Below are 27,650 nucleotides of genomic sequence, written 5' to 3' on the forward strand. Positions count from 1 at the left end.
GAAGAGAGAGTTGAATAATATGATCAAAGCTATTATTTTGTGCTTATTTTGTTGACTGCGAAGAAAGGCAGTATTGTTAATAATGGGACTTAAACTCAAGGGACAAAACTAAGTACTGTAAAATGCATATAGTACAGTTCTCCATATTACCTAAAAAGATAATATCTTAAGCCAACAAAGACAGAATTCTACACAACTACTCAACCTACTAGAAATAGCAGTCAAGTATTCATATATTTTAAAGGAAGCTGTGTGGTTTCTTTGCTATACACAACCTAAATCTCTTTGAAGCAGTTCTCTCCCCTTAAAGGGAAGAGAACTGCTTCAAAGAGATGGTGACAGCACCAGCAGTCCCCAGTCACCCCCCCCCATATATGCGTGTGTGTGTGTATATATATAAAATCATTTATTGTTCACCTTTCCATGCTTGTATAGGTTAGATGGAATTTGTCAAGGTAGATTTTCTACAAATGGATGCTCTTCTTGGTGCTACACTCCACTTGTTTTCAAGTAAGGTAATATTTTCCTATAGCTATACATGTTTTATACAGAACTAGCAGTATCGCCCGGCGTTGCTCGGGTTTGTAAGGGAAATAACTATATAAGCATTTTTAGAGAGTTACTTCCCTTATAGATGCCAATTCGGGCTTTCTTAGCCATTTCTGTTTTGGTGATTTTCTTCCTCCATCTTCCCTTCTACTGGACTTTCCTCTGTTTCTGAAGATGAGTGTCTGCTCAAAACATTAAACCATCTTTTTTTTCTTCCCTGAGCATCTGTTAATACTTTACATGTACCATGTCCTCACGTTGTTGTTCATTTTTGTGTTTGTTCTTTTTTTGCATTTACTATATATATATATATATATAACACTAGCAGTATCGCCCGGCGTTGCTCGGGTTTGTAAGGGAAATAACTATATAAGCATTTTTAGAGAGTTATAGCCAAAAAATAGCAAAAAATGCATTAAAAATGGAAAAAATATGATGGTAAATTTTTTTTTAAATCGTTGACTCATCGTAGACATTTTTAGAGAGTTACTTCCCTTATATAATAGCGAAAAAATGCATTAAAATGGAAAAAAAACGATGGTAAATTTTTTTTTAAATCGTAGACTCATGTAGACGCTTTCTTAGCCATTTCTGTTTTGGTGTCTTCAAGCCATGAAGTCGTTGTTCTAAAAGAACACTGGTCTCCTTGACAACGCATTACGACGTTGATTTCCTTACACTCCCTTCTCCACAGGTGCAGGTGTGAGCGTGGACGCCAACTCCGCCGCCATCGACACACGAAAAATTATGCATTAAAATGGAATAAAAAATGTTAAATTATTTTTTAAATCGTAGACTCATCGTAGACGCGCGCTAATATTCAGACGGGCTCGATATGAATCACGACTATAAGCTACCCGAATTTGGTTAAACTGTACCGCAAAATGTGGGAGTAGTTAGGAATCTAAATCGAAGGGGACAGACACTCACACAACTACAGTTTTATATATATAGATATACATAGCGCAGAGTAGTGGTGAGATATGACAGCAAAGAAAAGCATACATTCACTCTCTGCATGCAATTAGACTCGGAAAGTTCGTGAGGAACCCATTGACCCAATTTGCTGACTTTTCCGATAGCACACAGGTGTCAATGAATGGTTGAATGACCAAATCCAAGCTTCTCTGCTAGTTCCTCAACAGTTACGATGATATTTTGTTCCACCAGGGTTTTCAGGATGTCCTTGTTGAGTTCTACAGATCTTTCAGGATGAGGCTCGTCTTCTAGGCTGTAGTTTATGGCTTGGGATTTCTGGAACCACCATTGACACTGCCTTACGCTTATTGTCCAATCCCCATATACTGCATTAATATTTCTTGTACTTTGCACACATTTATATTCTGTTATTCTTTTATATGTTTCAGCCTTGAGGTTGTGGCCATGCTGGATCATGTGTGTGTGTGTCTATCTGTCTGTCTGTCTGTATGTATATATGTATATGTATGTGTGTGAACAATAATATTTTCAACAGATGTGTTGCAAATGTATCTGATTGTTCTCAAGCTTCAATACTGTGTGTGTGTGTATGTGTGTGTGTGTATGTATGTATGTATGTATGTATATGTATGTATGTATGTGTGTATGTGTGTGTGTGTGTGTGTGTATGTATGTATGTATGTATGTATGTATGTATGTATGAGTGTATGTTTACTTTATTACTAATTACTCTCTTCCAAGAACATTTTCACTCACTCTTAGCTCTTAGATTCCCATACATTTTACTCATGTATCTATCAGCGTCATAGACAGAATACTTTCACTTTAGTCTTCCTCAAATCACTCTGTCGCTATTTACTTTCATTTTATTTGTTGCCCACTGTGTGTGTGCGTTTGCGTGTGGTGTAAACCAGACTAAGAAAAGCATTTGACACACACACCAGAATGTGAGTTTTCTGTAAATTTTGCTTAATTGGAGTTTAAATTTTAAAAACTGGACCTGGCATGACGCGATGCATTGTACTCTTAAAAATGCTAGGTAAATTGTAATTGAAGAAATCCTATATTGTAGATTTGTATAACTCCCAAAGGGAGGCAGATAAAATCTGCCTTTTATAATAAGAGATAATAGGTATGATCCAAGGATCCAAGTAAGTCATCAGTAAGCCTTGAGTATTTATGCAGCTAGTATAAATGACAAAAGCAGGACAATATACAGTAAAAAAAGTTTATTAACATTGTAAGTTACACACTTCATCCCATATTGAAATTATAAGAAATTTCAATAAGCTGATGGTCACTAGACAACTCATGTAAAAATGCTGCTAAAAATCCAAGAAAGTAAAGAATGGAACAGGTAAAATATAAACTACAAATGTTTCATATCAAAGCGATGCTTGTTACATAAGTTGTAACATGCATTAAACCAACTTAGCTTCTCTTCAGGTCCTATTACCTATAAATTGTTTACATTATGTGGAGATGAACAAATGACCAATGAAAGTATTAATTACAAGGTGGATCACCCAAAAAGGAAATAAGGTGGGTGCGTTTACAGATGTCATTAAGTGGAAGGATATATAGATGCTAAGTAGAAGAGGAAAAGGAGGACTGGCAATAAAATTCCCCTACCCAAAGGCTAGTCTTCCCCACCTCCCTTTTCTCTCTCCCTAGCATCCATTTTCATTCTACTTGATGACATCTGTAAATACATTCACTTTATTTCCTTTTATAGTGACCTCTCCTCTAATACCTAGTATTTTACTTGTATTTCTCATTTAACTGAGCAGAAAAGATATTCAGCTGTAAAATTATATCTTATTGAAAGGAAAATGAAGTAAAGCTTTAAAATATGATAAAAAAATAAGATTCAAAATATTTTCTGAACAAAATAAAAATTCGATGATTTAAATGATTATATGTGGACATTTAGAAAGCAAAGAAGAGAATATAAATGTGAGAGTCTAGTCAGACATTTTTAAAACTCACTTTCATATTCAGCTTTATATTCTTTTATTCTTTTACTTGTTTCAGTCATTTACATATTTCATATATTTGGTTAAAAATTATAATTAGTTTAGTCATAAAAAATATAATTTCTAACAATATTGGTTTCAAATTTTAGCACAAGGCCAACATGTTTGGAGTGATGGTAAAGTTGATAACCTGAAACCCAGTGTCAACAGGTAATTATTTTATTGACCTCAAGGAGATGAAATGCAAAGTCACGTTTGGTGGAATTTGAAACCAGAATGTAAGGATGGACAAAATGTTGCTAAGCATTTTGTCCAGAGTGCTCACGATTGTACCAGCTTGCCACCTTATAAGTTCTAACAATATCAAGAAATATAAATGGGAAGTAAAATTTAGAGAAAAACCTAAAAATAAAACTTCATATTCATTGCATTTTCCAATATAGCTATTTCATTTTCTAAATATCCAATGAAATGTCATCAATGATATTTTCTTGGTTGTAAAACCTGTTAGGGTCATCTGAAAATGCAGTCTGTAATGCTTTAAATAGGGATATACTCATCGCATAATTTGGCATCACCAAAGTACTTTGTAACAGTTGTAGGCTTCCAAAGGGCCAGTCATAATCAACTTCAGTAAAATTCATAGAAATATCAGTCATCAACAGGGCAGAATTCTGGGAAAGGAAACAAAAGCAGATATTACTGGACTGGCAGATCAAACGTAAAATAAAAAAAAAATTTATATAAAACAGGTGTATGATTTGAGTAAAATATTACCAGGGATCTTTTCGGTTTGAACGACAATTTTTAAAAATAATTTCCACATAACTAAACACTTTTAAACTTCGTATACTGGTAAAATGTGTTTATAAAACATCTTTTCTCTTGGCTTTATTGAGAAAATTCTATAGTTTGTAAGATATTTGCTGTTTTTTTTCTTCAATTTCTGCAATTTCAACTAATCACTGACGTCTATTGAGGTAAAAAAAAAACATTCTGTGCCGTATGAATATGTCCCTCGTTTAAGAAACAGATTGGGTTTATTTACATTTGTGAAGAAAAAAGATACCCTTCTTCCCCCACCGCTAACCCTAACCCTAAAACAGATTGAAATGCAATAGATCGAGACTAGGGTCATAATTATGGGTGACAATTCCATATGACATCGCTAGAAAAACTGCCGTTCAAACCGAAAAGATCCATTATCAGTATCATCATTGTTAAAAAATAAAGCAAAAACATTACTGATAAATTATCTATACAAAATTTAATTTCATTGTTTTTGAGTTAAAATCTAATTTTGCTGTAGGACTATGTCAGCTACCAGGAAGTCTGAGATTTCAGGCGTAACAGTGGGTGCTCATACAAGGGAGATCACTGTGTTATGTACCGCTTAGCAAAAATATTGTTTATCTTTACTCTGGTATAAAAGGAGGCTGTGATTCCAATAAGCAATGTAATGAAGTAAAGTAGGCTGTGATTCCAATATGCAATGTAATGAGGTATATTGTATATATATGAGGGTAGTCCTTACATTTTGATACTAAATCTAAACAACTCGAGGATTCTGAAAAAATGTTTAGTAAAATCAATTTCTTTTAATCATAAACCAAATTCCCCTCACCAATGGCATATTGTAAATTAAATATGAAAGTGAAAAAAATTTGTATGTCTTTATTTGAAATACATTTTCAATAATGCTTATTTCTCTATGAAATCAATATTAATTTTTATTTTTATTATAATTAAAATCAGTATCTCCTAATTACTTAGAAGTATATGCACAACGTAGTCATGTACCTCCCTTGTGATGCGAAAGTGGATGAATATGTAATTGTTCTGATTTCTTCAGTTTTGGTCGAACTCGATTACCTCCCTTCACTTATTTAAAATGTATGCTCCTCAACTTTTTAAAATATTCTAAGACTTCTCCAAGTTTCAATATATATGCATTTATCACTGTTGTCATCTAAATTCCAATGAAAGAACTTTTGGTCCTTTGTTAGCAACGAGTTTCCTCCTTTTAGGAAAAATTGTAATTACAAAAAGTAAAGACATACATACATTCATATGTGCACGTGTGTGTATGTGTGTGTGTGCATATGTGTGTACACACACACACACACACACACTCCCATGACAGGCTATCACTCAGTTTCCATTTGTCAAAATTCACTTTTAACTCAAGACTTGAGGCTATGGTAGAAGGCATCATGCATAATGCACTGCACAATGAGATTGAACCCAGAATCATCTGGTTGTGTAGTGTGCTCTTCAGCCACACAGTCATGCCAACCACCATATCATAGCTTCGATGTCACATCCTATAAAATAGCTCAGTTTTCACATCTATCGAAGAAATATTTTATACAGATTAACTCACCATGCCAAAGTGTAATTTCGTGTTGCTTATTTTGTTTGTTTTGATAAGTGTAGATATAGGGATTCCAGTTTCACCCTTTTCTGAAATAAATAATTTATAAATAATTAATCACTTACTTCTTTTGAATAAAATAAATATTTCAAGGTAATGAAATAAAATACATATCTTGATGGGTTTCAGTCAAGTTGAACACACAAAATAAATATATAAGTAATCCATACACAAAGAGCTGTAGTCTGATTCAAACTTTACTTGTAAGGAGCATGGTATAAGGCTATGAGGTAAATTTACTAGCCAGGCCTCTAATTAAGGTGCATAACTTACTTGCTTCAGGATAATAATCTCAGGGACCCATCACATGAAAAGCAATATTTAAGTTAGTGTTAATATATGTAATGTAGGGAGCCAGTCCTGGCATAACAAACATTTTCCAGGTTATAAGATCAAACTTACCCATCCTTCTACAAAGCCCCAAAATGATGAACCTGATGAACAAAAAAATCTTACTTAACAGCAAACGCCAACCGATAAACCTGAAAAAGCACCTCACAAGGGCAGAATTCAGATCGGAGAAGGGACCAGAATTCTCAGTAACAGAATGTGGAGACAAAAGATGCGGAATATGCAACAACGACAATAATTACAAATACCCAGAATGTGGTTCCCACTTAGAATTCAAAAGTGGCCCTCTCTTTAAAATCAATGCAAATATGACCTGCAAAACGCAAAACCTCATATATTGCATTACCTGCCCAAAATGCAAGGAAAATTATATTGGCGAAACGAACAACTCCCTCTGACAATGCGCTAGAATACATAGACAACATATAAAACAGGAAGAGTTACACAAAATACCATTAAGCAAACACCTAGAAGTATGCGGAAATGGAAAATTCAAAATTATTCCATTCTACAAATGCTCATCAATTGACCCAGAATACTGTAAAGCTATGGAACTGCATTTTATAGAAAAATTTAGCCCAAAATTGAACGGTTAATTAAAGTAAAAAAAAGTAGTAAAATAATCAAACAACTACGATGATAATGAAAAAAAATATAATCTGTTAAAATATGATACATAAAAAAAGAAAAAAAATCTTTCTATATCTTTATATACAAATGAAAGAATTCTCTCTTTTCTTTTTTTTATATATAAAATTATACAATTTAACATCTTAAACTTCTAACAATATGTTTAAACATTCTTATATGCATGTATATATGTATATATATGTGTGTATATGTGCAAATACATTTGTATATATGTTGGTATATGTGATCGTATATATGTATGTATGTGTATGCATGTATGTGTGGGTATATATATGTATGTGTACATGTGTATGTGCATGTATATATATATATGTGTGTGTATATGTACATGTATGTGTGTGTACATGTATGTATGTTTATATATGCATGTATACATGTATATGTATGTGTGTGTATGTATATATATATATATATGTGTATGTGTATGTGTGTGGCTGAACCTGTTGTATAGGGAGAATTATAGGAAGTTATTTATGTCATGTGTCTTCTCACTAATACAAATCACTGATATGATTTCTGAAGAATATTACAGGATACAAAAATATTTATAATCTGTGGCGGATGTTTACTCTGATTAACTCTTGAAACAGGAGATAGAAATTATCTTATTTCAAGAGATATCAACATTGTCAAAGATACAAAGATTACAATAAGAGGAACTAAATTTATGATTACAGTGTAAAAGGAAATTTATAGTTACACACTTCCTATCATGATTGTCTTATGTGCATAACATGTAGCTTTTCAAAAGATATTATCATCCTCATTACATAATGTTGTCATTTAAAAAAGCGAAAAGGGAACTACAACTACCTTAAGACATACGAATGAGCTGAAGGTCACAACACATGCTCTCTGTCTCTGTCTGTCTCTCTCTCTCTCTCACACACACACATACATATACACACTCAAAGAAAGAATTACATAGAAAAAAAACACATAACAAAAATATATAGTAGACAAATACAAATCTGATTTCTCACTCCAAAATCATTTTAAGTTCAATGTTATTCTGTTGTTTGTAAAATATAATTTTGCAGTCAGTAGTGTAACATGTGTTTTTCTTCTTCTCTTCTAATAATAATGAATGGATCTAGTCAGACTTTCTGACTAGGAGTGTTGAATGGTTTGATCAACTGAACTATTAGAACCATTGAATAAGTGTGTGAGTGCAGGACTGTCTTAGCCATGTGATAAGCCCCTGGGCTAATCAATGCACTGGAGCTTATAATATTTATTGACAAGTCACATCTTACATAAATCAGAATTGGGCCCCAAGGCCTATGTGGCAATGAAGCTTCCAGCTCTGTGTGCCTGTGCCTTAAGACAAGCGCTGTGTAAGTGGTTGAGTATTCCACAGACATATGTACCTATTTCTTTACTACCCACAAGGGGCTAAACACAGAGAGGACAAACAAGGACAGACAAACGGATTAGGTCGATTACATCAACCCCAGTGCGTAACTGGTACTTAATTTATCGACCCTGAAAGGATGAAAGGCAAAGTCGACCTCAGCAGAATTTGAACTCAGAATGTAACGGCAGACGAAATATGGCTACGCATTTTGCCCGGCATGCTAACAATTCTGCCAGCTCGCCGCCTTCCACAGACATATGTACCTTTAATGCAATTCTCAAGTAGAATCAGTATGACACAATATGTGACAACAATTGATTATTGAATTACTGATACAATCAATCCATCTGATGGATTTTTTACACAGTTTCCATCTATCCACTCACAAGGTATGGGTTGACCTGTATCTAGAAAATGACACTTGCCCAAGATGCTATGCAATGGAATAGAAACTGCAACATCTTGATTATGAAGTGGACTTTGTAACCATTTGGCCATGCTGCACCTACTTTTTATTATAGTTTATCATCATCATCATTTGACATCCATTTACTATGCTGGCATGGGTTGGACAGTTTGACTGAAAAATGGTTCCAATCTGGTTTGGCATGGTTTCTACAGATGGAGGCTCTTCCTAACACCAACCACTCTTGGAGTGTAATAGGTGCTTTTTATGTGCCACTTACAAAATACCAGCATTGGCCACAACTACGATCTCACTTGGCTTGACAGGTTTCTCAGACATGGTATATTACCAAAGGTCTCGGTCATTTGTCACTGCCTCAGCCCTGTAAATAAATGTTCTGAGTGGAACAACATATTTTAATGGGTTGTTTCTTTTGATAGCCTTATTTATTAAGGCTTTGCCTGGGAAGACCTTATCCCTGCTTGCCGCTATTGGGGCAAAGCTGGCTGTCTGCAAGCATGAGCTTCGTGAACCGTGAGTCAGAATGGCTGTTCCAGCACATCACCCTCACCATCCTCAAGGGACCTTTTGAATTTTGAGGTCTGACTTACAGGAAATTGCACATTCCACTCCTTAATACAATTTTAACTAAATTCAAAAATTAAAGTTTGAGACACATACCCATATGCTCACATATTCTACTTCCTTACTCTAATACATGTTAGTTGTAGGTTTGTTCTGTATGTCACATGTAATACACAAGACACATTTCCATGGTGTCCATGCATCCTATATATTACACATTCCCAATTTCCTTCAACTACCAGAGTAACTTTGAACTTATGAAGGGAAAACTTGATGTTACTCAGAATGTTTATGAAGAGAGGGGCTAATTAAAAATCTGAAAACAAGCATGGACTTTTACAGAAACACCTATCAAAATGCTTTGGACAAGCAAAGGGTTAAACCCACTTGGAACTAAATAATTCTCATTTACATGCTTCGACAGTTTCATCATCATCATCATCATCATCATTTAGCGTCTGCTTTCCATGCTAGCATGGGTTGGCTGTTTCAACTGGGGTCTGGGAAGCCAGAAGGCTGCACCAGGCCCAGTCTGATTTGGCAATGTTTCTACAGCTGGATGCCCTTCCTAACGCCAACCACTCCGAGAGTGTAGTGGGTGCTTTTTATGTGCCACTGGCATGGAGGCCAGGCAAGGCTGGCAACGCCATGATCAGATGGTGCTTTTTACATGCCACCAGCACGGAGGGGAGGCAAGGCTGGCAACGACCATGATCGGATTGTGCTTTTTATGTGCCACCAGCACGGAGGGGAGGCAAGGCTGGCAACGACCATGATCGGATTGTGCTTTTTATGTGCCACCAGCACGGAGGGGAGGCAAGGCTGGCAACGACCATGATCGGATTGTGCTTTTTATATGCCACCAGCACGGAGGGGAGGCAAGGCTGGCAACGACCATGATCGGATTGTGCTTTTTATGTGCCACCAGCACGGAGGGGAGGCAAGGCTGGCAACGACCATGATCGGATGGTGCTTTTTATATGCCACCAGCACGGAGGGGAGGCAAGGCTGGCAACGACCATGATCGGATGGTGCTTTTTATATGCCACCAGCACGGAGGGGAGGCAAGGCTGGCAACGACCATGATCGGATTGTGCTTTTTATATGCCACCAGCACGGAGGGGAGGCAAGGCTGGCAACGACCATGATCGGATTGTGCTTTTTATGTGCCACCAGCACGGAGGGGAGGCAAGGCTGGCAACGACCATGATCGGATTGTGCTTTTTATATGCCACCAGCACGGAGGGGAGGCAAGGCTGGCAACGACCATGATCGGATGGTGCTTTTTATATGCCACCAGCACGGAGGGGAGGCAAGGCTGGCAACGACCATGATCGGATGGTGCTTTTTATATGCCACCAGCACGGAGGGGAGGCAAGGCTGGCAACGACCATGATTGGATTGTGCTTTTTATATGCCACCAGCACGGAGGGGAGGCCAAGGCTGGCAACGACCATGATCGGATGGTGCTTTTTATATGCCACCAGCACGGAGGGGAGGCAAGGCTGGCAACGACCATGATCGGATTGTGCTTTTTATATGCCACCAGCACGGAGGGGAGGCAAGGCTGGCAACGACCATGATCGGATTGTGCTTTTTATGTGCCACCAGCACGGAGGGGAGGCAAGGCTGGCAACGACCATGATCGGATGGTGCTTTTTATATGCCACCAGCACGGAGGGGAGGCAAGGCTGGCAACGACCATGATCGGATTGTGCTTTTTATGTGCCACCGGCACGGAGGCCAGTCGGGGCGGCGCTGGCAACAGCCATGTTCGGATGGTTCTCTTACGTCCCACTGGCACTGATATCACAGCTACAATTTCCATTGATGTTGATTAATTTTAATTTTGATTTTGATTTTTTGATTTTGATTTTGATTTTCATGTATGAAAATAAATTAATAATTTGAAAAATAAGCCAGATTTTACTTACTATTGAGTTGAGGCAAGACAAACATGTTAACAAACAAGTTTATGGTCATTTGGAACTGTTTCTCCTGAAATAAGGGAAAATTTTAAAATTACTTTTTCTTTTCAAGTTTGAAATAAAATAAAACATTATTCTTTTATTTTCTTTCCTTTCACTTGTTTCAGTCATTTTGATATCAGCCATGCTGGAGCAACACCTTGAAAGATTTTGGTTGAACAAATTGACCCCAGGGTTTACTTTTTTAAAGCCTAGTACTTATTGTATCAGTCTCTTTTGCCAAACCACTAAGTTATTGGGATGTAAACACATCAACACTAGTTGTCAAGTGGTGATGGGGAGACAAATACAGAAACAAAGATACATACACACACATATATATATATATATATATATATATATATATATATATATATGTTAAAATTATAATTTAGAGTATCTAATACCACCACGCTGGAAATAGCAGCCAAAACTTGACTCTAAAACCACATTGAATGTTCATACAACACCAGGAGAGAAGACAAAGAGACAAAATAAACTAGCAAAAAAATTTACTGGATAATTCCAGATTCCGGATTTCTGGCTCTGCATAAGAAATGCTTTGCCTCATCAGTGGAATATACACAGATAGCACATAAATACAAATATATTTTTAATTTAAACTGGTCGTGTGCATAAATGCATAAATATGTATGTATACGTTTGTATATGTAAGTATTCGTATGTTATATATATATATAGTTGTATTTATGTGCTATCTGTGTATATTCCATTGATGAGGCAAAGCATTTCTTATGCAGAGCCAGAAATCCGGGATCTGGAATTATCCAGTAATTTTTTTGCTAGGTTATTTTGTCTTTTTGTCTTCTCTCCTGGTGCTGTATGAACATTCAATGTGGTTTTAGAGTTAAGTTTTGGCTGCTATTTCCAGCGTGGTGGTATCTCTTAGATACCCTAAATTATAATTTTAATAATAATTATTACCTTTGAAGGTTTTTATTCCCATGCTGGCCACTTGATAAGATCGATATTTAAATAACAATCTTATTCTTATCTGTCTGTCTGTCTGTCTATCTCTCTCTCTCTCTCTCTATATATATATATATATATACTTTATTTTAAGCAGCAGAAAATTCAACAAAATCTGTTACTCTGAGTTTCTCGTTGCCGTTCATCAGACAGTTTTCTAGCAAAAACTGTCTGATGAACGGCAACGAGAAACTCAGAGTAACAGATTTTGTTGAATTTTCTGCTGCTTAAAATAAAGCATATTACTCTACCACTGGTATTTGAGTACTCTTTTTTCCACCTTGTTTCACATTTATGTGTTTACTCCGGTATATATATATATATATATATATATATATATATATCATCATCATCATCATCATCATCATCATCGTTTAACGTCCGCTTTCCATGCTAGCATGGGTTGGACGGTTCAACTGGGGTCTGGCAAGCCCGAAGGCTGCACCAGGCCAGTCAGATCCATGAATGTTTATAGACATAAGTTACGTGAGAATTTAGTTTTTGTAAATTAATATTTTTTTTTATGTTTTATTCTTTTATTTTTCATTTTTTATTTTTTATTTTTATTAATTCTATTTGAATTAAATTATGGCTTGCATAGTAAGGTCTGGCAAATCTATTTACACATACACATAGTTATCTGTTAAAATAAAAATATAGTATTTGGTATCGAACTATGATAAAGTTATTTAGAAGCCTGATGATTGGGGTTACGTTTTAAGAAAGGTTCCTGTAAAACACTGTGTGCCTAAGGAACTGTAAAATGAACCTCAAGAAACATGTGTAGCTGAGAAATGAGTAGTAAGTATTAAATTAAAATTCTTTTATATAGTGTGATGAAGGGGACTACTATCTCTAAATAACATATATATTTCCTCATAGAGAATAACTTGAACCCCTGTGATGCCGGAATTTTTATTCCCTAATAAATAAAATAACATAATTTTATATATATACACATATATATATATATATATATATATATTAGTATGTCTTACTAGTTGATATACAAAAATTTAACAAGTTCTCACAACTATAGATAAGAAAACAATAAAAAACAAGCAATATTGATAACATAGCTCTTGTTTGACATATGATGTTTGAAAGTGATTAAAAAAAGATCATTATACTTACATTAATTTTAATGGGCAAACCTTTACGAATCACACCCAGTTTTACGCTGCAATAATACATAAATAATATAAGTAAGTGTTGATTGCATATGGAACACAAATAGAAACTTAAGCATATACATGCATGCCAGAATCTTTTTGAAGTACATACAAATGATAGATTAACTCTTTGCCATTCAGACAACCCTGTTAAATGTAATGCTTATTTATTCACATTGTTTTCACTTATCATGCATTATCTCTTGGCTTTGAGATTTTGATGATGTTATATATTTTTAGACTGACACTGTAGGGGAAGGTATGGCCAGTTTGAGTATGAAAGAGGTAGAATATTTTGACTGAATATAACCAGTTTAAACACTAAAGGGTTAAGGGTTAAATTGTTGGTACTTTGATTATCATCTTCAGAATGATAAAAACGAGACGAAAACTGGAAAGGACTTGAATATAAAAAAAAGAATGCACTGAACTGGGCAATACAAAGCAACTATATAACTCTTTTACTCTTTTACTTGTTTTAGTCATTTGACTGTGGCCATGCTGGAGCACCGCCTTTAGTAGAGCAAATTGACACCAGGACTTATTCTTTGTAAGCCAAGTACTTATTCTATCAGCCTCTTTTGCCGAACCGCTAAGTTACGGTTGATGTAAACACACCGGCATCGGTTGTCAAGCGATGATGGGGGGACAAACACAGACATACAAACATATACACTCACATACATATACACATATATATGACAGGCTTCTTTCAGTTTCCGTCTACCAAATCCACTCACAAGGCTTTGGTCAGCCTGAGGCCTATAGTAGAAGACACTTGCCCAAGGTGCCATGCAGTGGGACTGAACCCGGAATCATGTGGTTGGTAAGCAAGCTGCTTACCACACGGCTGCTCCTACGCCTATATAAGTACATGGTGCCTTTGTGAGTGTTGGGCCTTAGAGAGGCAAGGTAGCTGATTTCCTTTTGAGCAGGCCTCACGGAGGTGAGGTGGCTAAGTTTCTTTCGAGTGTTGGGCCTCATAGAGGCAAAGTGGCCGAGCTCCTTTTGAGTGTTGAGCCTCATGGAGGCAATGACCAAGACCTTTGGCATTATGTCACGCTTGAGAAGAAGACCCATCAAGCTGAGCAAAATCGCAGTCATGGCAGATACTAGTGGAAAATGGCACCTGTGCTGGTGGCACATAAAAACACCCATTACTCTTGGAGTGGTGGCCAATATCAGACTGGATTCTGGTGCAGCCTTCCAGCATGACAGCCCAGTTAAACCATCCAGCTCATGCCAGTAGGACAACAGATGTTAACTGATGATGATGATAATAATGATGATGATGATGGCTGAGCACTCCACACACACACATGTACTCTTAATGTAGTTCTCAGGGAGATTCAGTGTGACAAGGCTACTCCTTTGAAATACAAGGACTTCTCATTTTTGCCAGCGGAGTGGCCTGGAGCCATCCCTCGACAGCAAGTCCGCTGCTCTAACCACTAGACCATGTGTCTCCACCTTTCATGATGGTTACACTTATTTACAATTGTCATGTGATGTCAAGACAAGGAGACAGTAATACACACACATGATGAGTTTCTTTCAGTTTCCATGTATCAAATATCATGCACAAAACCTTAGTTGGTTTAGGGCTATTGTAGAAGACACTTGCCCAAGATGCCATGCAGTAGGACTGAACCTGGGACCATGTGGTTGGGAAGCAAACTTCTTGCTACACAGCCAAATCTACATTGAAATTATAGCCCACATGTAATATATATACATAAAAAAAAGCTTGTTTATTGTCCTATTGTAAAACATATATAATAATGCTTAATATTCAAATAAAATAATAAATATGAAACATACCTCAATGCAGAAAGTTTGAAGTGAATAATTTGTTTGGCAATATCAGATTTCCCTTCAGTATGAATTGTCTGAAAAATGAAACAAGATATGAAATGTTTAAATAGGTATAAAAGAAATAAATAAAAGACTAATTGATATTATCTTAGCTAAGCTGTTTGTTTCTATCCTTGTTTTGAGCACATCAAGTAGCATATTGTGAATAACCTGAATTTCATGCCTCCTTGTTTTATGTATATAATCTGAGAATAGGAATCTAGCAATTTGCTGAAATTTCTAGAAAAATATTTTTCCTTTGTATTTTACAATCCATAAGTTTAATATTCAACTTATTAAGGAACTAGAGTTGTTCAAGCATATATTTATGCTCATTGAAAACCAATGAGTTTACATTAAATTTTGACTGAGGTAACTAAGTTAACAAAAGACATTGATTCTTGCAATACTAGAACTTTTAAGCATGTACTTAACAGCATACATGCACACTAAATTCCCAATCACCATTCCCTTTGCTCTCATTTTGAAAGAAAATGAGTAAATAAATTTTAAAACAATAGATTTGAAACTAATGATATCTAAAATAATTTTTGTTAGAATCAACATTTTAGGGTATTTCTAACTATTTTACAATTTAAAATTTTTAAAATATTGACTGTAATAAAAAGAAAAAAAAAAGGAAAGAAAGCAAAAGAAAAAACAAAGCATGAGATGAAAATTAATGAAAGGGAAACATTGAACTCACCAAGGGTAAAATGAGGAGAGGTTTGTTAGGGCTGTCAGTAGAGAGATAAAGGTAAACATTAAGGTAGACATCGAGAAGCATATCACCAGATTTAATGAAGACATCTGGCATTTGAAATGATTCCACAAACACTGACAGCACTTGGTTGGGATAGAGTTTACCAATCTACAATGAAAAAGTAAAATCAGAAGACATTTTGAATTTATTAAATTTTTCATAGTTATTATCACTAATTATCATTATCAAATATTATTATTAGGAGCAGAGAAGTGGTATGGATTGGTTGAATCACTAGGGCATTGGACAAAATACCTTGCAGTATTTACTTATTGCTCTTTAAGTTTTGAGTTCCATGGAGGTCAGTTTTGCATTTCATAAAGTACCAATCAAGTACTGAGTTTGATGTAATTAACTAACCCCCTCTACTCCAAACTGATGTTCTTGTGCCTAATCTAAAAACAATATTAACAGTAAGGAATCAGTAGAAGTGGCAAACCATCAGACTAACCACCTTAAAGTATTTAGTTCTATTGCTTTATATTTCAAATAAATTTTTTTATCTGTTCTGACTTTTCACCATGCCTTCCATGCTTCTGAAATTAATAATATGGATTTCAAATTTTAGCACAAGACCAACAAACTTGGGGGAGCAGGGACGAATAAGTTGATTACAACAACTCCAGGACTAAACTGGTACTTATTTTATCGACCCTGAAAGGATGAAAGGCAAAGTCAACCTCGGCAGAATTTGAACTCCAAATGTAAAGATTAGCATTTTGTCCAACATGCTAATGATTCAGCCAATTTGCCACCTTAACTGAAGTTGATAATATAAATAGCAGAGTTAATACAGTTGACCTTACTCTCCCAACAAGTTTGGAATTTTGTGCCAATGTATATTTAAATATATGTGTATTTCTAAATGCATGTATTTAGATACATATGCACTACATGGGAATTTCTAAATGCAAAATCTAAATACACATTGTGCTAATGTGTATTTACATTTTGTGCCAATCTGTATTTAGATACAAATTTTTATATTCCAAGTTCAACTTCTCAGATTACTACAAGCATCGGTAACATGAGTTTTACAAATGTTATTTTCACTTCTTCAGAACTTTCAAGCTTTACTTAAAAAAAAAAAAAATATTACTCTGAGTTCAGTTCATGTAAGACTCAAATTTGTCCATCTCTTTGTGATAGTGATTTGAAATGGGAACATAAAGTGGAATCTGCTTTTCTTTGACTGTGGAACAGTCTAAACCATGAATCACATGGTTTATCTATTACTGGATTCTTGTTGTTTGAGGGATTACACAAAGAATGTGCAATATTGCATTGACATGTAGAAAAAATTGATATAAACATACAATATTTATAATAATAAAGAAATTATGTAAGGCTTACCGCAGGAATCAGATGACCGATACACATGCCGTTACTACATGTTGTGTTAAGGATACTCTTGTTTGGGATCTGAAAGAAAATCAGTATATTCTGTTAGTAATCACTGCCACACACACACACTAGAATTATATATAAAACCATATTTAATATAAACCTTGCCAATAGTCAGAGTTTTGACATTAAACCTTAGACAATGTCATAAAGACTTTTACATAAGTGAATGATTAAAAAGTTTCCTTTGCAACCATGTGGTTCTGGGTTCAATCCCATTGCATAGCACCTAAGACATATGCCTTCTTACTGTAGTCTTGGGTTGGCCAATACATTTTGAGTGGAATTTAGTAGATAGGAGCTGTGTAGATGCCTACCCAAGCTGGTGTAGATGTGTAGATGCCTATCCATGGGTTGTGACAATCCAAGTCAGTCCTTATTCACATTTAGTAAAGGTTTCTATGGCTTGATGCCCTTCCTTACACCAACCACTTTACAGTGTTGTGGTGGATAAAAGGAAGAAGGAAACTAAGATCATAGATATTGTCATACATGAGGATAGACACATGGGTAACAAAGAGCTGGAAAAGATTGAAAATCACAAGCTCGAAAAATGTAAAGATCTGATTGAAATTGTAAAGAAATATGGTATCTCAAGACGGTTACAATACCAGTAATTGTAGGAGCACTTGGAATGATCAAAAAAGAACTGAAAATTATTTGAGGATGATCCCTGGCTTACCATCCATGCAAGAAGTGCAAAAGATTGTTTTAACAGGTATGTCACATGTACTGAAAAGAGCATTATTGCTGTGAATTTTCTTTCCTTTTTACCCCTTTATTTTCTTTGTTTTCTGCTGTTTTTTTCCCTATTTAAAAATGTTTTCCCCTTTTTTTTCTTTTTCTCCCCACCCCCATTTTCACATAACTTTGCAAATGAATAACCTGGTGTGTTCATTTAAATGGCTTACAAATGTATACAGTGAGTTTCTTGGCCCTAAATGTCAGGAAGGCACTTGGCAAGAAACAGAAACAAAATTGAAAGAAGAGAATAATAATAATAATAATAATAATAATAATAATAATAATAATAATAATAATGGGATACTCACATTTTTTGAGGTAATGGTCATGCGAATAATTTTGTTTTTGTGAGCCACATAGGCAAAGGAGTTAAAAAGATAAGAGGAAATTTGAGCTGCAATCATTGAAGCACCAACACTTGGAGGAATTATCTCCATAGGTCGTACTGGCAGAGGACATTCTTCATGATTGTCCATCCAAAATACTTCACCCTGCAAAACAAAAATTTCGCATACATATATATATCATCATCATCATCATCATGTGTGTGTGTGTGTGTGTGTGTGTGTGTGTATGTGTATATGTATATTTGAGTAGAGATGGTGGTGATAATTTTTATTTTAATCTTAATAATAATGTTTACAATGAGTTACTCTGATATGAGTTTTGAGCTTCAAGTAGCTGTTTTCAAACTGAAAAATGTATGTTTTACTGGTTGCTTAAAAAGCAAAAGATTCAGTCTCATGTTCTATCTCATCATTATCATTGTCATTTAACGCCTGCTTTCCATGCTGGCATGGGTTGTAACTAGTAATAGGGAGGAAATACTTTGGTTGCTAATGACAGTTACTTTCTATTATTATTGGAAAATGTAAAAACAAAAAAGCAAAAACAATGATAAATATAAATATCTGTCTTTTTATTTGTTTTGTTCTTGTTTTTCCATCGTTGCATATTTAATTTATTAGATACTCAATAAGTCAATAAAGATATTGTAGGGTAACCGTGTATTTGGGTAGTCAACAAACTAGATTGTAGGTTTGAACTTTACATAGTTAATTTAGATAACAGATGCTGTTGCTGGAAAGTTTAAAAAGCATGGTTTTCAGAGCAAAAATATTATAACAACTTAGTGATTAGATATGTGGGAAATGATAAAATCTATTGTAAGTAATAAATGATGAGTAAGGTCAGAAAGAAAATTATTGGGTTGTCCGGAAAGTTTGTGCTGATTTATAGTAGCTTACATTTTGACTTATTTTAGGACATGGTTGAGTCCATAAAATAGGATTTGACTACACTTCCATTTAAAGCGCAGTTTAAGCTATCTTTTCGTGGAAGAAGGTTTATGTTCTTATAACCTGTGTTAATTTTGTAACCCTTTAAAATGGAAGATAAGAAAGTTCATTTTCGGTACTTGATGCTTTGGGAACCAGACAAAAATTGCTGTAGTCGGCTGTGATGTGTTATCCCACCCTCCATATTCACCAGATATTGCTCCTTCGAATTTCCACTTATTCAGATCTCTGCAGAATAGTCTTAAGGATAAAAATTTCAATTCCTTGGATAACGTAAAAAGATACCTTGATGAATTCTTTGCCATGAAAGCACCTCAATTCTGGGAAGAGGGTATTTTCAAGTTAAAGGAAAGATGAAGATGCATTGTGCAACAAAATGATTCATATTTGGTTGATTAAAAATGTAATGGCAAGTATTTATTGACCTTTTTCTTTCCTTTAAAAATCGGCATGAACTTTCCGGACAACCCAATAGATTAGAACAAAACTGATCTAATTTTTTTTATTGCCATATTGCTAAGGAAGATTGGAATGAAAGAAATATTTAAAAAGAGCAGAGTGATGGGATTTACTCCTTTTTGTGTTCAAATCACTTTAAAGGTCTTCATTTTAAAAGATGGTAGAAAATTGTTGAAAGAGCTTTGGGTCATAATCAGAGTAGAATGTGTGACTACATAAAAGCTTTCTTGCTTTTCTTGATGTGATAATTATCATGATATAGAGAGTGGGTGGGTTATTAGACTATTAGCCATATAATATGAAAAAAAAAACCAGCAAAAAACTAACCTTGAGATCAGTTTCTAAAGATGTGTTAATAATAGGAGGTTGTAATAAATCCACATTCAAGTAGAAACTATTCATGAAATGTATATTTGCTGTAATAAAAAGACACCCAAATCAGTAGAGGACATGAATTTAAACATATGTAGGCATTAGGAACAAATACCATGCATGTATACAAATACACATACATACACACATATAAAACACGTCCACATTCACATGCTTGTCTCTCTCTCTATACATATACAAGGGAGTGCTGAAAAGTTCCTGGTTTGGGGTAAAAGAAAATACAGGAGGATCAGTTGGTTATGATTTTATTCAACATATTCCCCTCTTAGATTCACACATTTATTGCAGCAGTACTTCAGTTTTTCTAAACCCTGTAAAAGAACTTGGAAGGTTGGGACTCCCAACTAGTCCTTTCACTGCACTTATATCAATCATGTTATAGAATATAACCATAGGCCATCTTCAAGTCATTCTTTTGCAAGTGTATATACTTACCATCTTATCTAGGGTATCTACTCCTTTTGTTTTGTTGTAACCTGTCATAACTTTAGGTTTCTTTTCAGCACTTTTTTAATCAATTGAAGGCTGAGAGTGCATTGTACTTATAAGTGTGACTACACAATCTTTCTTGGGACAATAAGATAGGATCATAGAATCCTTTTGAAATCCAAATATTGTGCTGTTGATTTCTCTTCCTTTTCCATCTGTGAAAGCACTTGGAAGTTCAACTGCGTTCTTTCTAATTGTTCCAACTAAAGTAGTTTTCTTTCTAAGCAGCTTTCAAGCCAATCCTAGACTTGTGAAAAAATTATCACAAGTTATATTGCAACCAGTATTTTTAAGTTCTTTTACTAGGTCTTCAACAACTCTTGAACCTTGATTTGCCTATTTCCCTTTTACTGGGTCTTTTCCAGTGCAAGTTTTCATTTTCCAGGCATAAGATGTTTCACTGTCGCATATTGCCCAAATTTTAATTCCATATTTCCCTGGTTTTGAAGGAATATATATCCAGAATGGGTAGCACTCTCTGAATGAAACTAATTGTTTATCAGCTGTCATGCATGAACTTGGAACATATCCATCTTGCAAATTCTGATTCTACATTTCAAATACTTCTCTTGTGGGCTCCAATTCCTCATCACTTCTCTTTTTTCTTCTTGCACTAGTATCATCAAAATGCAATGTAATGTAAAATCTGTTGAAATCTTTCCCGGCTCATAATTTTGTTGAATATTGGGGGCAGTGGGGATCTTCTTGACTCCATAACTATGTGACATTTTCATGTTTAGATTTATAAACACCTATAAGAATAATCAGTCCAATAAATTTCTTTAGTTCAGAGCAATCAATTTCCTTCCATTCATCTTTGTAAACAACCTGACCTTCAACATTTGTCCATTTACGAATTACTTCATGAAGATTCTAGTGCATAAACATAGCAAAACATTTTTTCAATGCTACCGCATGGCCTTTTAAGCAAAACAGGATGGTCCCCATTCTTCGTGCACAACATTGCAAGATGAAATTCTTACTGATGCTTGAGTAAGAGGATTAGAAAGCCAAACTTCTTATCTGTCTCTAGAAATATATTGCTCATTTACAATAGAACCTAAATTGTCCAGCACATGATCACTTTCACCATCATTTTCAGAGCAAGAGAAGGAATCACTATTACCTTCCTCTCATTCTTCATCTAATTCCAATAACTTTTACGATATTTGGTTTTCACTCAAGTTTCCATGTCTAGGCATATTGGAAAGCACAGGCATGGCTGTGTGGTAAGTAGCTTGCTTACCAACCACATGGTTCTGGGTCCAGTCCCGCTGTGTGGCACCTTGGGTAAGTGTCTTCTACTATCGCCTCAGACCGACCAAAGAATTTGTGAGCGGATTTGGTTGATGGAAACTGAAAGAAGCCCATCGTATGTGTGTGTGTTTGTGTGTGTTTGTGTTTGTCCCCACCACCATCACTTGACAACCGATGCTGGTGCGTTAATGTCCCCATAACTTAGCGGTTCGGTAAAAGAGACCGATAAGATAAGTACTAGGCTTACAAAGAATAAGTCGTGGGGTCAATTTGTTCGACTAAAGGCGGTGCTCCAGCATGACCACAATTAAACGACTGAAACAAATAAAAGAATAAAATATGAAACTTGATAGCATACTAAAAACAGATATTGCTCTCTCATATTAATACTCTCCTGAAAGATGATGCAATATATTGAAAGAATTGCGTCATCACATAGAAATATTGCATCACCCTATAACCTAGCAGATTGAAGGTGATGCAAAACCACACAAATTTACAGGAATATTTTCATAATTTTTCCTATTTCATCTAAAATTCAGCAAACAATTGAATACAATTTTATCTATTTTATATCTGATAAATATCTAGAAAAATATTATTTGATACTGCTTTTATTATGTTTAGAATGACAAGAGTATTGTCTGAATTTAATTTGAGGGTCCAATGGACCCATACGGTAATTAATGTATAAAGTGAAATTTTCTAGCTTTTATAAACATACAGAAAATTTCCCATTTGACAAATAAAAGGTTAACCAATTGACTAATAAATAAAGTGCATGTTATTAATATTAGCATAATGACACTTCTTAGACACTACAAAATATAATAAAGTACTTACATGGAATTTCATTGATTACTTTTGCAAGTTCTGAATTAATACTGCTGATAGTGCTGCTGCTACATATCTGAAGAATGGAAACAAGGTAACATGTTTGAAAAGATGGTTGACACATCTTGCTGAAAGATGTTCTTTTTTATGTCATTTATTTTATTTTATTTTTTATCTTTTACTTGTTTCATTATTACAGAAGATTGATAACAAAAATCAGATGCAAACTCTGTTCCAAGGAATCACTGTCTATTTTATGGTCCAATGAGAAGATCATTAATAGAATTTCTGAAAGAATATCAATATGCTTCCATGCTTATACATACACTTTCACACAATGCACTTCTAAGGAAGTTAGGAGAGATGTAGTTTGGTTTGTTAGGGTAGGGTGTGGAAAAAGATTTATTGTTGTTACATGTTGTTATATCAAATCTCCTGCAAGTCAACATGAGATCCTTTGATGAGAGTGTTTACTTCTTTTGATTAAGACATCTTTGGCCCAATGAGTAAGCTAGTAGATAACCCTTCATTTGAATAATTATTATTTCTGAGATTCTGCCCGTATGATGAAAATTGTTGAAAAACAATTTGAAAACAATTATTTGAAAATAATTATTTGAAAATAATTATTTGGAAAACAGTTATTCGAAATAAATATCATTTATGTACTTGATTTTTAATTTCTTCATTTTTGTTTAAATAAAATAAAAAATTTAGAATAATTAACATTTCATATAATTGTCCTTTTTAATAATTTTCATTCATACAATTTTCCATTCAAATAAGTGTTTTACGAATAATTGTTTTTGAACAATTATTTTTGAACAATGTTCACATAATCAATTCTTTTAGTTATGAAACATATGTAGCCTAGATTTTATCTACTCCATTCCGTAACTTTGGATTTCTATTCACATACATAGCATCCCCTGTTAGATGTAAGCTAAAAAGCAATTTTTTCATCTTATTGAATGGAAACACTTAAAACCTTCTATGATAGACAACTATTGTTTCTGAAAGTTGTTTTTTTATACCTTCTTCAGACAACTCAAAACTTATTACCTTCCAACACCTTGTTCCTTGGATGCTACCTTTACTTATTACTATATATATATATATATATAATTAATGAGAGATGGAAGATGGAATATACAAGAATCTTTATTGATCACTACAATTGTTTTGATCCCTTGTGGGTGGGGTACTGTACAAATGGTTCAGTTACATCATTTGGTTCAGATGTGTCTCCTCAGGTGATTTTCTAGAGGCATCTCAGATAAACCCTGTTTCACACAACTTGTTACTGCATGATTACTTTTTAGGCTTCGTTGATAGACTTCATTGATAGGGTGCACTGAATAAATTGTTGTCTAAATTATGTAAAAATAAAAATAACACTGACATCTCATATCAACAGATATATTTACCAAAATTACATAAAAATATCTTGAAATACTAAAGAGTAAGCTTATTCTTTAAAATTGCTGTTGGCTTCAACCACAGCCTCCAGATAACTTCGGAATCTCCTGCAACTCTTCTGGATGGTTTCCTTGTTTAAGTTGGTGAATGCTGCCATAATCCTTGCCTTCAGTTCATCTTTGGTGTTACAAGGAGTTTTGGTGGTCTCTCACTCAACTGTGCTCCACACATAATAATCAAGGGGGTTGCAGTCTGGGGAGTTATGTAACCAGATGTTAGGAGTGATATGGTCGCATGACTGGGTTCTCCTGTTTGTGTGGCATGCTGCAGAGTCCTGTTGCCAGACATAAAGTCTTCCAACAGCCATCCTCTTGATCCAGGGAAGCACTACTTCCTTCAGGTACTTGATGTAGGCCCCAGTGTAGAGACTGAGGCCATGTGGGTAGATTAATGGAGGCATAATGTTGCTATAACTAGTGATCACTCCAAACAACATGCTGTTGACTGGATGTTTGATTTTTATCACTCTTGGTACGTGTTTTAGGGACACAGCAAGCCAACGGTTGTTCTGTGTGTTCGAAATTTTTCTTGTCTGAGAAAAACCAAAGCATGTTCAGTTGGAGGGGATGCTTGAGTTTGTTCAAAAGCTTCGTAGCATGGTCTTTCCTCTTGTTCTTGATGGCTTGAGATAAAAATTTGGCTCTTTCTCATCTTGTATGAAGAATACCAAATGTCTTTATGCACTCCCTGCCTGATAAGAAACTCAGATACTCCCATGTCCCTGGTGATGGACCTGATTGACTTGGAGGGATTGTTGTCAATCATGGCCTGGATCTCACCAACAAATTCAGGAGTTCATTTCTTATCAGAATTATCAGAGTTAGTTTTCTGAGCTGCCGTACCTTCGTAATCACCATTAGACTCATCCAACTCTTTCCGAATCCTCTACACTGTCCTCAGATTGACACCCAAACACTCTGAAATATTCCTATTGGAGCTTCTGGCATGAATGCCAAGCAGTGCAGCATGTTGTTTCCAAATTTCTGGCAGTTTGAATTGTGTCATGGTGCTGTTTTTCTCACAGGACAGTGCCCAACTGACCCTACTATACTGTGTAGTCAACAAAATCAAAAACAAACAATGTGCATGCGTGAAATTAAAAATATAAAAGGGTGACAATTTACCCATCGCACCCTGTATATATGAGTGTGTGTGTGTGTGCATTTTCATTAATATTTAGCAGAAGCGACAGAGTAACTCAAGGTTTTGTGTGTTGGCACTTATGAAATTATATATGTATATATCTATAATTTTTGGTGATTCTGAGGCGAGTTGTCTCACCAGGTCTATGACATTCAGGTGTCCTGTAAAACTCAGTGTGTAGGGTGTTTTCCCAAAATGCTATCCTGCAGCAAATTCGGCATATCACTTCACTGTGTATGTTTGATTGATAAAGTTTACATCACTTGAGCAGCTTTTAATTCATAATTTAATTTTCTTTCACATGTGCTATGCCACAGCACACTAGCAAATAGATTTCACTTTGTTTGCACATACCATAAATCCTCGAGTATAGTCCACCCTTGAGTATAATACACAGGGGATTTTTAGGGGGCTATACCTCTGAAAAACCTAAACCTTGTGTATAATATGCACCCCTTCTATAACTTGAGTCAAGGAGGTCTATATAACGTCCTTCGTTTGTAAAACTGTATACGGTAACGTCCTTTATTATTATTGTATATATAACATAATGCAAATGTGTAGCTTTTTAGTGCATATTGTTTGCAGAAAATAAAGAAATAACAGTAATAACATTTAATAAATGTTGCTTACTGCAAGTTATGGATGATTCTTTTATGACTTCACTGCTTTCAGGCTTAGCTTAAGGTATTTTCGCGCCTGACATCACAAAATGCGTCTGAATAAAAATTGCCGGACAGCAAATAGAGACTCGGTCATTGCTTAGAAGATATTTTTCATTTTTAACCTCGTATATAGTACACACAAGGGGTTTTGACCATTAAATTTTGGAAAAAAAATGTGGATTATACTCGAGGATCTATGGTAAGTCACAGACCAGAGATTAAATTTGTTTTGAGATGGTCCGAGTACATGATATTGATAAGCCACAATAATAGCAAAATATTGATATGTCAATCTCAGTGATTCTGAGCCAAGTTGTCTCACCTGGTCTGTGACAAATAGGTGTTCATTGGATGCTTTTCCACAGCAAATATAAACAACACACATACGCTGTGTATGTGTGATAATGTTTATATATATATATATGTATATATATATATATATATATATATATATATATATATCATCATCATCATCATCGTTTAACGTCCGTTCTCCATGCTAGCATGGGTTGGACGGTTTGACCGGGGATCTGGAAAGCCAGAAGGCTGCACCAGGCTCCAGTCTTATCTGGCAGTGTTTCTACAGCTGGATGCCCTTCCTAACGCCAACCACTCCGTGAGTGTAGTGGGTGCTTTTTACGTGCCACCTGCACAGGTGCCAGGCGAGGCTGGCAACGGCCACGGTCGGATTGGTATATATATATACGTATACACACACACACACACATATAGTTGAAATATATAGAAAAACAAAAGATGAAGATGGGTGTATGAACAGCAAGCAAGTGTATTAGTTTGATGCTTGAGAAAATGAAAAAGTCTTTTATGTTTCGGGCCTATGCTTTTCAACAAAAAGGAATAAGGGAAAATAAACAGAGAGAGAATGAAAAATCTTATATATATACATATACACATTTATGTATTTGTTTTGCAAAGATTCTTGATGTGAAGATGTATATTGAAACAGATATTGTTATCGTTGGGGATGGTAATTTACTTATTTTTCTTTTGCTAGTTAAAAACATGCAAAAGAACATTGATAGACGTATGAACTGAAAATAATATGAATAAAAACTAAAGTGAAGATGAAATAAATAGTGTGTGTGTGTTTAATTGGCAATAAATAAATAAATAAATAAAATAACTATCTCCAAGTACAACAATATATAAATATATATATAAATGTACATACTACTACTACTACTACTACTACTACTAATAATAATAATAATAATAATAGTAATAAAAAGAATTTTACAACTTATTCACCAACAGGTGAGTATAATGAAAGCAATATTAACAGAAATGTAAAAAATAATACCTGGCTTTCTATGGCACTTCGGATTTTTGAAGCAAAACTGCCTTTAAATCTATTTATAATAAAAGCAGCTCCTCCGTGAAAGTCTATACTGGGCTTTGGAACTGAAGCAGAACAAGCACCCATCTGAGCAGATATTTTTTTAGTTTTTATATTCTCACCTAAAGTAATAA

General features: G+C 34.9%; 1 protein-coding gene across 1 annotated transcript; it reads right to left on the reverse strand.

The window, feature by feature from the left end:
* Positions 1-2,696: 2,696 nt before the first annotated feature.
* LOC115216297 lies at positions 2,697-27,650 on the reverse strand. The gene is made up of 11 exons (XM_029785500.2): positions 27,481-27,650; positions 22,882-22,948; positions 20,227-20,315; positions 18,451-18,633; positions 17,348-17,416; positions 15,938-16,102; positions 15,199-15,266; positions 13,340-13,385; positions 11,183-11,246; positions 5,848-5,927; positions 2,697-4,138 (listed from the first exon to the last, which is right to left on the reverse strand). The coding sequence occupies exons 1-11, from the start codon at positions 27,601-27,603 to the stop codon at positions 3,920-3,922; spliced, it is 1,173 nt and encodes a 390-aa protein (XP_029641360.2). The 5' UTR covers positions 27,604-27,650; the 3' UTR covers positions 2,697-3,919.

Source organism: Octopus sinensis, linkage group LG1, assembly GCF_006345805.1.
Source record: "Octopus sinensis linkage group LG1, ASM634580v1, whole genome shotgun sequence".
Taxonomy (NCBI): Eukaryota; Metazoa; Mollusca; class Cephalopoda; order Octopoda; family Octopodidae; genus Octopus; species Octopus sinensis.

Excerpts from the sequence above, each read along its gene's own strand:
- LOC115216297 (XM_029785500.2), bottom strand. The coding sequence starts at position 27,603 with ATGGGTGCTTGTTCTGCTTCAGTTCCAAAGCCCAGTATAGACTTTCAC. Across the intron at positions 15,267-15,937 it reads CTCTCCTCATTTTACCCTTG|ACAATTCATACTGAAGGGAA; the intron begins GTGAGTTCAATG and ends TTCATTTTTCAG. Across the intron at positions 4,139-5,847 it reads CGAAATTACACTTTGGCATG|AATTCTGCCCTGTTGATGAC; the intron begins GTGAGTTAATCT and ends TTCCTTTCCCAG.